Raw genomic sequence first — 14775 nt, forward strand, 5'->3', positions numbered from 1 at the left:
TAGGTTGATTAGAGTCCGTTTACACGGGTTCTACTATCCTCCTCTATTTCCTCGTTCTATTTGACTCGGATCGGTATATACCACTTTCCATGATGTGGCTTTAGCGTTTCCACCCCATATTAGTTTCAGATATTACCGGTGGTGAGATCGAATGAGACGTGGTCCGGGCTCTAAGGGCCTTTTTCAACTGGCCAACTTCCATGCGAAGATTGACCATTATCTAAACATCCTCTTCACCTCACTGTCGTTGGTCCAGTCAAGCGGGGTCTAAGATTTGGCCTGAAACCGGACCGTACGGTATTGACAGAGGCTGATCGCATGACTTTCATGGAGCTTTCTGCGCATTCTCATCTCCCTTTAATAGGTTGACTTCGATATCTGCCCTCGGGAATTACAAAAAAAAAAATAGAGATCCACAGTAACATATATGGCCACGCAAGCTAGCCCCATAGTAGCATATATTTATAGCGAGCAATATCAGGAAAGATTGTTCACCATTATCATTCTTTGATTCATACAGATAGCATCGGGAATTCAGATCTACAGTATATCAGTAAGGGCATGATCTATTTGGTTAACAAAGGTTGTCGGTCCAATAATCTCGCTAGGCACCGTTGCCATTATCGGTTCCCCCCCACTATCTTCAACCACTGCCACTGTATACCGTTCAAACAACCTCTCCAATCTCTGCGACCGTCATTCATCCCCTGATCGGATGGAAATAGCCATGTGAAAGAATTGTGTGAATGAGCCCGATATATATCAACTTCCTCATCGCGGAAATCAGCTCGTAGTGCAAAGGGAAGGAGGCGGAAACCTGCCTATTCCGTTTTGAAATGGTCCCGACGTACAGATTCACTACAGAGGCTCGCAGGAGCAAGTTCACTGTCGTTCATGGTTATTCTCATGTGCGTAGGAGAACAAACTTCGAATTTCGGGATTGAGATTCACCGTCCGGTTTGGAACTGTAAGTAGTAGAACCGCTGGGATGTACCTTCTTTGTAGGGCACACTAGCAAACTTCTGGTGCCTGGCAAACGCTGCCTGATCATATGAGACCTCTAGACCAAGCGAATAAAGCGTTTTTGCAGTACAGCGGCCGTGTTAAGGTCTGCATCGGTAAATAGCGGTGCAGAAATGGACAAAGGTAAATCAGGAGTGTAGCTGAGTAGCACTCAATAGCATACGCTTGATCGGAGGGTTTCCTATATCACTGATAGAGTAGAGAACAATTGGCGAGAATAAGGATACATTGCCTGCCCTAGTATGTGATTCAACTCTGAAAACGTGTCTGTATGTTTGACGTCAGCTGTGCGCACGAAGTGATCCAATATCAAGTCTATAGTTTTCCAAGGATAGGAGATATTTACTCATAGTCAATCTCCTTAGGTGGTATACTATGTAAACATGGTCATCATAGTATATTCACAGAGACTATCCTCAGATATGATACAAAATCAGTAGGGTATAAAAATTTCTCACGTAGCGACCACTCGAGCCTTCCTTTTGTTTACCTCAACTACTCTTCTCCGACACTTCTCCCCTCCAACTTTCTTCACTTCCAATTACCTTTCTATCCCATTTACTCTTCTATCAAGCTACAACCTCTGTATCACACACACGTTTACACCTCATCTGTTTGAGCTCTAGAATCTAACGATTTCAGCGACACCCAGCGTGGCGACTTGTCTCTTTGGGCAGTCTCTTGTCTGGCTTGTCACGCATCTGCTGCATTACTTGAGTTCACTCTATTTTTTTCACTTGCGGAAGTCTACTCTTTTCATTGGTCTGTTCATCTTAATCCTAACTTCTCTTAATTACGTTTATTGACCATCGCATTCTCCAGGTGCTTTCCTTTCCCAAAACACAGCATTATGGAGGGAATTACATCCGAGGCTGCCACAGTCAGCTATTTTTTCTTGTCCGGTGGTGAAATATGTAAGGCAACGGACCTCGCTGCATTTCTTCCTCGGTGGCTTAGCGAGGTCAATGAGAATAGGCCGATTCCCCCGGATATCCCAGAGCTACTAACTCATCTTTTACTCCCATTTGGAACACGTGATATCCTGGAACATATCGCGAAGCTCCGAATCCCCGACTCTTTGACCGATGTACAGAAGTGGATGGTAAAACTTCAAGTCCTCGTGGATAACAAAGCACACGAAAGGCTGTTGCAGAAGTTGGAATCTATCCCGGATCAAAGGATATCATTCGAAGATATCTGTGGGCAATCTAACGGTGAGGACATTGTTTAATCCGAACCTCTGGGAACGATACTGACATACGAAAACTCAAGCAGCTAGGACGAATGATGACCTCGTCGCTGACCCCAGGCGCAACCTCCAGTTTGACCACGACATACGAGATGTGATGGTTCGGGGCGACAAAGACGAAATGAGACAGTATCAAGATGTCTTTTACGGGACTGGCTCCGTTGCCTGGACGGTTCGATCTCCTTACTGGAATATCGCCTTGGCCACTGATGATGAAGGTAATCGACTTCTCCCGGATAATGTCTTGGACAGAGTCCTTCCCAAATGGAGACAAATTCTCACCGGGGAGACGATCCCGACCCCGAAATATGGCGTTATCGATTCTTTTCGCGCGTGGTTGGCTAGTGAGGAGGAAAAGGCCAGTGATCTCGGCAAACCTTGGCCCAAACCCCCCAAAACCCCCGTCATTCCCGTCTCTTCGGCCCCGAAACCCAAGTTCGTAAGTCCCAAGACTCCGGATCGATCTCGCCTTCGCGCCATGCATTCGAGCCGTTTCTCTCCATTTGAATCTAGCCCCAATGCCCTCAACAATGAGCAAACTGAATTGCTCCGAGACATACTCACGGAACTTAGAGACTTGAAAAAGATAATCAGCCAAAATATCGGAAGGAAGCAAGAGCGCGAGATTGCAGGAAACCAACCGTATGGATCTTGGCAACAGAGCTACCATCCCATTCCTTCCATGCCTCAAGGAATGCAACCAAACTATCTCGTGCCGCAACAAAGTCCATTCGTCGGTGCTCAATATCTACCCCCCCTTCTTCACTCGGAGTGGGAACGCTGGAACTCCCAGTACCAAGGCCCGGCTACCATGCCCGACCCGGGACCTGGTTCAGCTTCTCATCCCTAAGACTGCCCATAACCAAGGAAGGGCGACAGTCATGTATGATTTGATGTGGGGGTCTTTGACCCCAATCACTACAAAGGGAGTTGGAAGTGAGGGTGAGGGTGAGGGTGAGGATGAGACGGTACGTGGATGAGCAGCTGTTGCTATGTTTTATGTTGAACATTGAGGATTACACCTCCTCGCAGTATCATGTCAGATTCATAAGTATACGTGTCTGTTAGGTTTAACCAATCGAACTCAACTTCAGTCTATTGCTGGTCGTATGGGACCGATTCCTCCCCGCTTTTAGTCAAGAGAGTTGACCATCTGCACAGTGACGAATCCGCATGACAACTAACTCTTTAGCTTCTTTCAATCTCAAATATCAGTCGAGCTAGGCTGTTCTTACGCACAGATCCTTCCCAGATGATTGGCTCAATATCGTCCGGAGTCGGTCCACATGGGTGCAGATCATCCCGGAGTAAACAAAGATCAAGTCACGCAAGTTAGTGGGATATGATGTATCCCCAAGTTTATTTCGTTGAAGATATCAGTGAATAGAAGGTGAAATTAAAATTGCAAAATCAACTTGACTAAAATTCACTAGTGTCAAGGGTAGGTGCTCTCTCCCTTGCTGATGGGAATGTGGAACCACGCACTCGCGAATAACACGTCTTTTCTATCCCGTTCCTGCCGAGAGACCTTTAGCTTCTAGACTTTGAGGGCGGAAGATCATCGGTGTAACTCATGTGGGGGATATGCAGAAGATTAAATGGAGTCTAAACGCAACGTGTATTGACGGTGCCTTGCACAATGAGAGACATCACATCCATGGATTTCGGCAAAATCCAGAGTCACAGTAAGCAGATACTGTAAGCATCAAGGTAGCTCTTGTGCAGAGACCACTTTTTATTTTGATGATCTACCGATCAGTAATTAGCGCATCCCTTTGGGCGCCGACTTCAGTTAGACTGGACTCAATACCGACATGCGCCTTACGTCGCCCAGATAAGATGTACAGGGGTTAACAGTCGGTGATTGGATCAGCTGTCAATATGCGAAATGGGCATACTTCGGGACCTAACCTGGGGGAGCTGCGAATGGTGTAGACCGGATCAACATAAATTGGACGTGATTCCTCCTTCCCAAAGTGATTTCTATTCACAGCCCGATTCCCCCTTCTGTCTATACATCATGTTTGGTCTCATTCCGCTGCTATTTACTGCACTCGCCAGCGCATACCCCAACCGGGGCCCTTGCACAGGCGACTGTTGGGCTCATGACCCTGCTATGATCCAGCGTGTGTCTGATGGGAAATACTACCGCTTTTCGACGGGCACTGGTGTCAGCATTCATAGCTCGCCATCCGTGAAGGGTCCATGGACGGACCTTGGCTCTGCATTGCCAGATGGGTCTAAGATTACTCTCAATGGCGTGGACAGCAAGAATATCTGGGTAAGAAGGACTTGAAAACGCACCTGAGAACTATATCAAGGCCAATAGCTAATATTATGTACCTGATAGGCCCCTGATGTCCACTACCAGAACGACCAGTACTATATGTACTATGTTTTGTCACAGATCGGCACCCAGAACTCACAGATCGGTGTCGCAACATCCAAGACCATGGACCCAGGGAGCTGGACAGACCATGGCTCCGTTGGTCTCCCTGCAAACGACAACTACAACCGTATCGATCCTGCCTGGATCAGCATCGGCGGCAAGAACTATATGAACTTTGGTTCCTTCTGGGGCGATATCTTCCAGGTCCAGATGGAGACTCCTCTGCAAGTTGGCGGCGCAACTCCCTACCAAATCTCGTGGAATGCTACTCTCAACCACCGCGAGGAGGGTTCATACGAGTTCAAGCACGGCGACTACTACTACCTGCTCTACTCTGCTGGTATTGCGGGCCAGTACACAAAGACATTCCCAGCTGAGGGTGCTGAGTACCACATTCGTGTTTGCCGATCCAAGACCGGTCTTGGTGACTTCGTATGTTTCCCCTTCTTCTCGTTCCTTCGTCAAGACACCCTCTAATATTTATCGTACAGGTTGATGCAGACGGAAAGTCCTGCAAGGAGACCGGCGGCACCATGCTCCTCGCAAGCCACGGCCAAGTATTTGGACCCGGCGGCCCTGGTGTTGTCAATGACAAGGACCTCGGTGTGGTCATGTACTACCACTACTACCCCCTTGCTACAAAGCAGAGCACCGATGTCTCCAACAACGCGAACTACAGGTACGCATGGAACGTTCTCGGCTGGAAGGACGGATGGCCTTTCGTCAAGGCCACTTAATGCACATAATTCTTGAGCCCGCGGGGCTGATACATATTTTTTTACATTCTTTCTTCTCTTGTCGATGATTGGGCTCATATACTTTTGGGGTATTGACTTATTTATTCGATACCCATGCCTTCTTGATATCTGTCATGATGCACTTCCTCTGTGTCTGGCAACTCTTAATTATATAATATGGCTCCTCTTCTTATTCATATGGGTCAAGTTTGGCATTTCCTGACCCACGTAAAGGGTTCTATAAGAACATAATTTACCTATGCGCTGAGACAAGCCTTTAAATTCTCGCTACGTTTGGATCCACTCTAGACTACTAGTACTAGCCTAAGCGGCTAACTTGGAAAACCTCTTTGAAGACCTGCATTGCTTAGCCCTGGTGCTTCCACCCCATTTTCTGCAAGAAAGCGAACACAAACTTGTTCGATTTTGGTTCAAGCTTTCGTACCTTGAGCTTGAATCAACATGTCTATTGCGGCCCTTCATTTGGAGGTCTTGACCGCGATATGTGATCATCTTGAACTGTCAGATTGGTTTGCACTAAGACTTACCTGCCGAGCAACATTCAATAACACACTAGAGATATTTGCAAGGCGGTGCTACACCAGTATCTCTTTACTTTCTGGTCTCTGTCGGCTAGAAGAGATCGCCGCTCATGATATTCTTCGAACATTCGTTCAGGAAAATTGGATTGTGCCAGCCCTATTCGAGGGAAAGGAAAAATTGACAGATTCCGGCTTCGCGCATTCCGCGTTTGGGAATGGGGCACGGAAGGGGTTGGAAGGGGAATGCAGCTGAGCTCCAGGCTCGCTATATGGCATTTCAGGCTATAGATGAGGACCACCGCGCCATATCAAAGTCCCCGCCCTCAGAGATACTCTGGAGAGATGCATGCCACGATTTGAAAATGCGGTCGCCTTTGGTCTGCAGTCTTATCCGATGGAACGTCTCCTCAATCTAGAAAAACGAAGCTATATTCGTTGCCTCGGCCTACCCGAATTGAGGAATCAACTGAGTTGCACTGGTAGACCTTCAACGTGGTTCGATGGATGTTACCCACCAGTAATGGGCAATGCGCATGCCTTTGCTTTTTCCGCTCTTGTGGAAACAATTATCAACTCCAACCGAGAAGTTCGCGCACTACACACATGTCACGGATATTACTGTAGAATGGCATTACGCGACCTTCAACTGACGGAGTCACAATACAAACGCTTGCTACCCCTCCTACGGGAATTAGAATGCCTTCATATGTGTCTCCGTCTCCCGAGGAAACAAGAGGATATCGATAAAACTGGCTTCTGTTTCCTTCTCGATATCCTTGTTGCTGTAGCACCAACGCTTAAGACGCTGGTGTTTTCTCAATGGCACCCAAAATATGAACTGAACCCACGATACTTTGAAGAATTATCCCCGGGTCTCCATTTCTCGCAACTCCAGGATCTTAGCTTTCAGTCGATTGAAGTCACAGTCGATACTCTCAAGGCGTTTCTACAGAGCGCAGCTGCAACTTTACAGCGAATGACTCTGAAATCAGTAGGGTTAAGAGATCCAATCACCTCAGCGCCGGATCCAGGATCTATGGACCGAGAAAGTCAAGGTCTTTCGTTCTCCAGAGAAACCGCAGCCGAGATCAGTCAATTCTGGCAACTTATCTTTGATTGGTTAAGAAGCAACCTTCGGCTGCAATATCTCTGTCTTGACAACCTGGGTTATCGAGGAAGACATATACGTTTTAATCCCCTGGCTGGTCAAAGGAATAGTAAACCCGAGACAGGAATCTCCGCTTGTTATGATGCCGAGACGGCGACTGTTTCATTTGATACCTGGATCCAACAGCGTCGACTAGAGATGTCGACATGGTGCCCGTTCGATTTACCGGGGACGAATTATGGTAAGTCATCCAGCTATGACTAGAAGCTTCTGTTAACCTTTGAAAAGAACCGAGAGTTAGGTTAGATGGATTGGCTGAGAGACCAATTGGCTTCGCATGTTTCCCTAGACGCGACAAATCTCGAAAATAAGTCTGAAATTATTATATATGACATGTAGTTCAATGCCGTTGAATATCACGATCCCCATATAAATGTAGCCACAGTGACGTGCATCATCAATTGGCCACTTGCCGCCACGTGCGAAATCCAATCCTGGGATATAAAATCTAAATCTAAAGTTACGAAGTGATTGATTCACCTGGGCATTTGAGATTGCTTATACAATGCTTGATTGGACTTCGGATGACGTTATAACACGTATCCGAATGAGAGCGAAGAACAGCTAAGCTATTATTGTTGTATCTCAAATTCACCTGCGCAAATCCAAGATCAATAACTATTCAGTATCAATTCCTAAAGAAAAGAGTCCAAGGCGTGAAAAGGTGCAAAAGTGTAGGCGCGGGCTCGGAGAAAACATCCCCGGAGATTCGAGCTGGCCTTTTCCTGTACTTTCTGGATTGTCCGGGGTTCTCGACCTTTCTCTCACCTCTCACCTCCACCTCCACCTCTCACCTCCTCTTCTTCTCTCACCTCTCTTCCTCGTTTCTTTTCAGGTGGCTCCTCTCTTGAGCCCCTGTATCTTTCTTTTTTGATTCTCCGCGCTTCGTCGGTCCAAATTGCTATTGCATTTTCCTGAATTGCATCCGCATCTCCTGAAAAGAAACCCTATATATCCTACTCAATTACGAAAGAAAAGGATATACTTTTGCCTGTAAGTTATTCCCAAGTCCTTGTCATGCCATTGATTGCACCCGGGGTTTACGGTGATCTGTCCTGATCTGTCTTGATCCATCGTTATTGCATACTGACCCGGGCCCGTCTTGATTGCAGCATTTCGTGCATAGCCCATTTATCAACCTTGTCTCCAACCCCGATTTACTCCGTCAACCCCCATTACTCCTAATGGCTCTTGAAACACCCACCACTGCCAACGGCGGATCCCTCGCTGCCATGTTGGAACAGCAGCACGCCCGCGACGAGTTGCACAAGCCCACTGTGGAGGAAATTGTGGACGAGGAGGACCTCAAACACCACCCTCCGACCTCACTGGAGCCCCTCCTCGTCGATGCCGACACACCTGAGCCTACCCCCCTCGCCAAAACCGCTTCCCCGGTGCCTGCCCCCAAGCCCGCTACCAAAAAGGCCCCGACATTTGACGTTCAATCCGAAGAATTGTTCCCTGCTTTGGGCAGCGGTCCGAAGCCTGCTGCCCCCGCCGCCGCTACATGGGGTGCGAAGAAGCCTTCTGCGGCCTCTGCTGTCGCAAATGGCTTGCCCGCGAAGTCAATGGGTACGTGGATTATTTTGGACCTTCCGGATTGGACTTTTTTTGACAAATGAACAGAGATCCCCCGTGTCATGGCCCTTCCCGGAAAGCACATGGAGCAACTCCGCCTAGCACCCTCTCAGATGCAACCCCGTGGCCAGATGAAGAAGCCTCTTCGTGATATCCTCCGGGATATCTCCCGCAGATCAAAGGCCAATGTTGATATGCGTGGTGGCCCTGGTGGCTCCATCATTTTCGAAGGAAAGGGCTCCGTAGATGCGGTGCGCCAGGCTCTCCGCGAGGTGGCCCAGCAGGTTGGATCTAAGGTATGTGGATTAGACGTGCCGGAAACGAGTGTCTAGGCTGACCAATTCGTCCCAATAGCAATCCGTCCGTGTTCCCATTCCCACATCTGCACGCGCTCACATCATTGGCCGTCAAGGTACCGTTGTGCAGGATATCCAGACTCGCACCGGTGCCCGTGTTCAGGTCCCCCGTGCCGACCCCAACGCTGCCGGTGCCGACGACGATGATGATGATACCATTGATATTTTGATTGAGGGAGATGCCGTGGCCGCGGAGATGGCCCGCCGCGAGATCGAGGCGATTGTCAAGGAGCGCGGCTCCAACATGAGCTTCCGATTGAAGACTGTCCCTCCTGAGTTCTTCCCCTTCATTGCAGGTGCACATGACGCCAATGTGCGGGCCATTGAAGAGCGCACAAAAGCGCAGATCAACGTTCCGCGCTATGATACTTGGTCGAGTCAGCCCCCTCCTCAGGAAGCCAACCCTGGCCAGGTTCAGTTTGTGCCTGTGTCTGATAAGCACATTTTGATTTCCGGAGAACGGGCTGCCGCACAGGAGGCTCGCGCTGAGATTGAGCGCTTGGCTGCTCAATTGCACCAGCAGCTTACTCTGCGCCAGCTGGCCATCAACCGTGGCCAGCACCAGTTCATTCTGGGTAATGAGGCCGATGCTCTGCACGACTTCGTGGCACAGACTGGATGTGCCATTGTTCTCCCACCTTCTTCCGATGAGAGTGAGTTCCTCACCATCACCGGTCCCCTTGACCAAATCGAGGCTGGTATCGAACACGCTATGGATCTTGCGACGAGCATGCAGATGGCTAGCATTGATTTGTCCCGCCAGCATCCCAATGCTCCCGCCGGTCCCAATGCCCACGCGAGCGCTCTCTCGCAGTACCTCCGTCGCCGCCAGGTCGTTAAGGAACTCGAATCGACCTACGATGCGCACATTGCACTTCCTCCCAGCGTTGGTGGACCCGTCACTTGGGAGGTGTACTCCCGTGACGGCAAGAATACCATTCGTGCCCGTTCTGATATCATGAACCTAGTCCAGGCTCTCCCGCCCTCTAAACTCCGCCACGTCCCTGTAGACCCATACTTCCACCAGTACCTGCGCGACAAGAGCGCAAGTGCCCTTCAGGGTGACTTTGGTGTCCACCTTATGGTGCCGGATGACATCAACTGCCCCGAGGTTGTTCTTGTTTATGAAGGCCCCTCCGCAACTGCCTCGCGCTTTGAAGTCCCCAGACAGCGCCCCTCATCCGCAGATGTTGCAGCCTTCGAGAAGGGCCTGCAGGAGGCCCAGGAATTCCTCCTGAGTGCTCTCGGAGACCAGAATGACATTGTTGCCAAGACGGTTTCCGTCCCTGGCAAATACCAGGAGAAGGCGCGTAAATTCATCACCCGCGAGCAGGAGGCCAAGGGCGAGGACAGCATCCCTGTGCGTGCCATTGTTGGCGACGTCAAGGGTTCTCAATGCGAGATTTCGCTTCGTGGTCCCTCGGCCCGAGTGGCTGAACTTGTCGCCAAGCTGGAGGCTTTCGTCGTCGAGCAGGAGAAGGACGATCTCGAGCGTGGTTACACCACTACCTTCGACTTCCCCCAGAAGTACGCTAATTTCCTGATTGGCAAGCGTGGTGAAAATATCAACAAGCTCCGCGAGGAGTTCGATGTTGATATCAAGGTGGAGAACGGAAAGGTCGAGGTCAAGGGACCTAAGGCTAAGGCGGATGCTACCCGCATGCGCATCATCAACATGGGCAAGAAGTTGGAAGATGAGACTACTCACATTCTCAAGGTCCCCGCCCAATACCACCGTGAGTTGATCGGCCAGCGCGGAAACCAGGTCAACCGTCTTCAGGATCGTTACTCTGTCCGCGTCCAATTCCCCCGCGCAACTGTTGCCAATGACGATTCGACGGAAACTGGCAGCGATGCTGGTGCTCGTCCCCAGCGTGCTCAGCAGGCTCCCGATGAGGTCCTCGTCAAGGGCCCCAGCAAGGGTGCTGACTTGGCTCGTGACGAGATTCTTAGCTTGCTGCAGTATGTCATTGAGCACGGTCATTCTGCCACCATCTCTGTCGCCCAAAGTCAGGTCGCATCCTTGATCGGCCAGCGCGGCCGTGAGATGGACAAGCTTCGCGCTGATACCGGTGCCCAGATTGATGTTCCCAACGCCAACGATGCGCCGGATGCGTCGGGCCGCGTGGAGATTCGTGTCAAGGGTACCAAGCAGCAAGTTGCTGAGGCCAAGAAGATCTTGCAGCAGCGGGCCAGCGAGTTCGATGCGACTGTGGTTAAGACCATTGAAGTTGACAAGAAGTACCACAAGGCTTTGATCGGTGGAGGCGGTATGTTTTCATGCAAAGTGATACGTCTATTTTCAATTACTGACTGAACATAGGTGCCAACATCCGCAAGATTGTCACCGAGGCTGGTGGCCCTACTGACGGCAGCGCCGCCAGAATGGTCCGTTTCCCCCGTCCCGAGAGCACTGAATCGACCATCCGCCTTGAGGGCAACGGCAAGATCGTGGATAACATTATCGCCGCGATCGAAGAGTTCGTCAAGGAACGCCAGGACCAGGTCACGGAGATCATCGACGTTCCCACCGCCCAGCACCGCATGCTCATCGGCCGTGGCGGCGAGACCCGCCGTGGCATTGAGTCCAAGTTTAACGTCACCCTTGATATCCCCAAGCAGGGCTCTGGCCGTACCGATGTGAAACTCAAGGGCCCCAGCAGCGCCGTCGAAAGCGCCAAGGAGCACGTCAAGTCCATGCTGAAGGAGCAGCACGCGGAGACCATCGAGGTCCCCAGCCACCTGCACCACGTCCTCGCCGATAACGGCCACATCTTCCGCCGTCTGCGCAACGACTACCAGGTCAATGTCGACCACGCCGGTCAACCTGTTCCCGTGCCTGCCCCCTCCGCCGCCGAGGATACTCGCACCACAGCTGAAGGCACCGACATGCCCCTGATCATTGATGACCCCAACACAACCGCCGATGCACACTCCTGGACCGTTGTGGACAACAACACATCAGAAGTCGCCTCCACCCCCTTCCCCTGGGTTCTCAGCGGCACCCCGGAGAACGTGGCCAAGGCCCGCGCCGTCATCGAGAAGGCTCTTGCCTCCGCATCCGAGCAGTCCATTACGGGCTACCTGATTCTGCCGGACCCCAAGACCTACCGCTTTGTCGTTGGTCAGGGCGGCAGCCAGATCAACGCCATCCGCAAGAAGACAGGATGCCGTATCAATGTGCCCAAGGACCAGGCTCGCGGTGAAGCGATTGAGATCCGGGGTAGCTCCAGCGGCTTGGAAGAGGCCAAGGAGATGATTCTAGAGGCCGTGCAGAATGGCCTTCAAGGCGCTGCGCGGTGAGTGGTTCTGGCTTGTTATTGCGACAGTGGTTTTCGATCTGACATATAAAACCGACTCTTACACCACCCTTCTCTGCTTTGAATTCGAGCGAGCGGGAACAATATCATTTTAGTTGTATTCTTTTGGCTTCTTCAATTCTTGTTTTCATCTTTTTTTGGTATCTATTTCATGAATATTGGTTTTTAAAAAAGGATTTCTTTCTGACCTTGCTTTCGCATTTATTGCTTTTGGCCTTTCTCATCCTATTGTGTCTTCTTTTCTTGTAGCTACTTCCCCAGATCTGATTCGGATTGTTCTACGAGTTGATAGACCTGTCGATTCTTTGTGAAAGTGACGAGAGTGTTGACTGCCCAGGTGGCTTTCCAATCTAAATGATTTCACTCTATCATGAATGAATTGGAGCTCTGTATACCTAATTTAGCTAAGGACATGCTATGGTAAATCCCAATGCAGATTGCTTACTAGAAGAGGAACCCGATCGAAAGCTGTCGAACAGCCTCGGACCCAATTTCCTCTCGTCTCCGTATTAGAAATCATTTTCGGAAGAACTAACTAATGTTGGAGATGCATTAGAGATGAGGGGACGTCAGGATCGTCGCTCCAAAAGGAGTTAAAGACTCCGGGACGGATCTGCGATGTCATCGTGATTTGTTGGTTGTACATATCCCAGCGAGGTAACTATATGTTGACATTCATTTTCAATAACAATTCGGTTCCGAAAACTAAAGATTAATCCAATGAAGTATGTCGATACATATGAATAGATAAAAAAGGTAATATAAAATAAAAAAAAGAGTTGGGGTACTCATAAGGCCCGAACTCGAAAAAAAAAACGCTCTCTTTGCTCTTTTAGCCATAGCGACTCGGACTCCCATCCGTATGGAAGACGGGTATTTAAATCTCAGATTCTTCATTCTGACCACACACAACCCACTCGCTATCCCACAGTCAATCATCTAATTGCATAACAAACGCCCCGGCCAGTCTACTGCTGAGCCTGTTGAGCCTGCTGGGCCTGGAGGTAGTTGTATGCGCCGTATGCGATAGCGCCACCGACGAGGAAGACGGCGTAGAGGCCGACGCCGAAGCCGGAGGCGGAGGAGGAAGACGAGGAGTCTGTGCTGGTGCTGGGCTTGGCCTTGGGCGAGGGGTCACCGGTCTATTTTTTCGACGGTGTTAGTATTGCGTGTGACTTTCGTGTGGATGGGGAGACATATGGGGTGTTGGGGAAAGGATGTATGTAAGAAGGGGTGCGTACCAGGCGCTTCACATTGCCGACAAACATGCCGTCGTCGAGGAGCGCGCGCGCCTCATCGCTGTGGCCGACGTCGTCGAAGGCTTCGGTGCAGTCTTGGCCGGCGAGATCGAGGAGGACTTCCTCACCGCCACTGTTAGATTGGTTAGCCTGTTGGTTCTGGGGTTTGATGTGGGTCGGTGAAGCAATGCGAGACGAGTGAAGACAATAGGTTGAGGTGGCCTTTTTTTTTTTTTTTTTTCTTCTCTTATACTCTCGCTGGCGCTTGTTCTTTGGTTTCGGGTATTGGGATTCTAGATTCGGTGGCAGTGATAAGATATGGAGACAACGTACGGGTGTTCATTGGCGAATGTGGTGCAATCGTAGACCTTGTCGTTGATGATCAGGTAGAGATCCTTCTTGGTGCTGTGCTCGGAGATCTCCTGCAAGGTGAGTTCCTTGACTTCAGACATGGTGAATTGAGGGATCTGAAATGAGATTGCCGTTGTCAGTCAGGGTTCTGTATAAAAACCGGGCAAGTGAAGAGGGGAATGTGTTGAGTGGAGTTGGCGATAGGAGAAAACCCCGAGAAATGTTGGGGCGGAGATAGGAAACCACTTACGGGGTATGGGGAAGTGATAAGTCCAAAAAGCAGCGAGAGTACCGAGAAGGAGAAGAGAAGAGGAGAGAAGAGGAGAGAGAGGAATTGACGACCAAGACAGAATCAGCGAGAAAAAGAACAACAGATGTCGCTGGTACGTGCGGCTGGGCGGTCTCGTTCGTGTGGGGCCCAGGCACTGGACTTTGGGGATGCCGTGAATTACAGCCGGCTTATAAGAGGAGTCAGGCAAAAGGGGCGTTTATCATTGGACGGCTGAGATGAGTTTCTATTACTCTCTATCTTTGTCACTGGTACCGATAGCTAGTTATGAATTGAGTCTACACTTTATGTATAGTGCTAGATAGGATCTGGGGTCTGACGAATCAGGGGCTGCTTATTAGAGTATATGAAGAGGAGATCTGGCCTTGGGTTGTGTATAGTTAGTTAGTTAGTATCAAATTGTACTATAGTATAGTATAATCATAGCTAGTACAAGTACATTAATAGTATGTATAGTAACATGTGTATGAACTCACCATAACCTCGGGGATCAATTCTCGGGTAGCACCGACGGGAGAGCGTTCCGCTGGGCGGA

At 49.9% G+C, this 14775-nt stretch overlaps 4 protein-coding genes across 4 annotated transcripts; 3 read left to right on the top strand and 1 right to left on the bottom strand.

Annotated features, from left to right (window-relative positions):
• Positions 1-1873: 1873 nt before the first annotated feature.
• On the top strand, positions 1874-3122 carry N7518_004694 (uncharacterized protein; the record flags this gene model as incomplete). The annotated part of the gene is made up of 2 exons (XM_057185621.1): positions 1874-2237; positions 2299-3122. The coding sequence occupies 2 exons, from the start codon at positions 1874-1876 to the stop codon at positions 3120-3122; spliced, it is 1188 nt and encodes a 395-aa protein (XP_057042391.1).
• Positions 3123-4292: 1170 nt separating this feature from the next.
• Positions 4293-5398, top strand: N7518_004695 (CAZyme family GH43; the record flags this gene model as incomplete). The annotated part of the gene is made up of 3 exons (XM_057185622.1): positions 4293-4553; positions 4623-5093; positions 5153-5398. The coding sequence occupies 3 exons, from the start codon at positions 4293-4295 to the stop codon at positions 5396-5398; spliced, it is 978 nt and encodes a 325-aa protein (XP_057042392.1).
• Positions 5399-8292: 2894 nt separating this feature from the next.
• On the top strand, positions 8293-12345 carry N7518_004696 (putative RNA binding effector protein Scp160; the record flags this gene model as incomplete). Its single annotated transcript, XM_057185623.1, has 4 exons — positions 8293-8680; positions 8735-8982; positions 9041-11312; positions 11366-12345. 4 exons carry the CDS (start codon positions 8293-8295, stop codon positions 12343-12345), a joined length of 3888 nt encoding a protein of 1295 aa, XP_057042393.1.
• Positions 12346-13330: 985 nt separating this feature from the next.
• Positions 13331-14052, bottom strand: N7518_004697 (cytochrome b5-like heme/steroid binding domain-containing protein; the record flags this gene model as incomplete). Its single annotated transcript, XM_057185624.1, has 3 exons — positions 13331-13504; positions 13604-13733; positions 13934-14052. The coding sequence occupies 3 exons, from the start codon at positions 14050-14052 to the stop codon at positions 13331-13333; spliced, it is 423 nt and encodes a 140-aa protein (XP_057042394.1).
• Positions 14053-14775: the final 723 nt, after the last annotated feature.

Source organism: Penicillium psychrosexuale (genome assembly GCF_028828465.1).
Source record: "Penicillium psychrosexuale strain IBT 29551 chromosome Unknown utg000003l, whole genome shotgun sequence".
NCBI classification, from domain to species: Eukaryota; Fungi; Ascomycota; class Eurotiomycetes; order Eurotiales; family Aspergillaceae; genus Penicillium; species Penicillium psychrosexuale.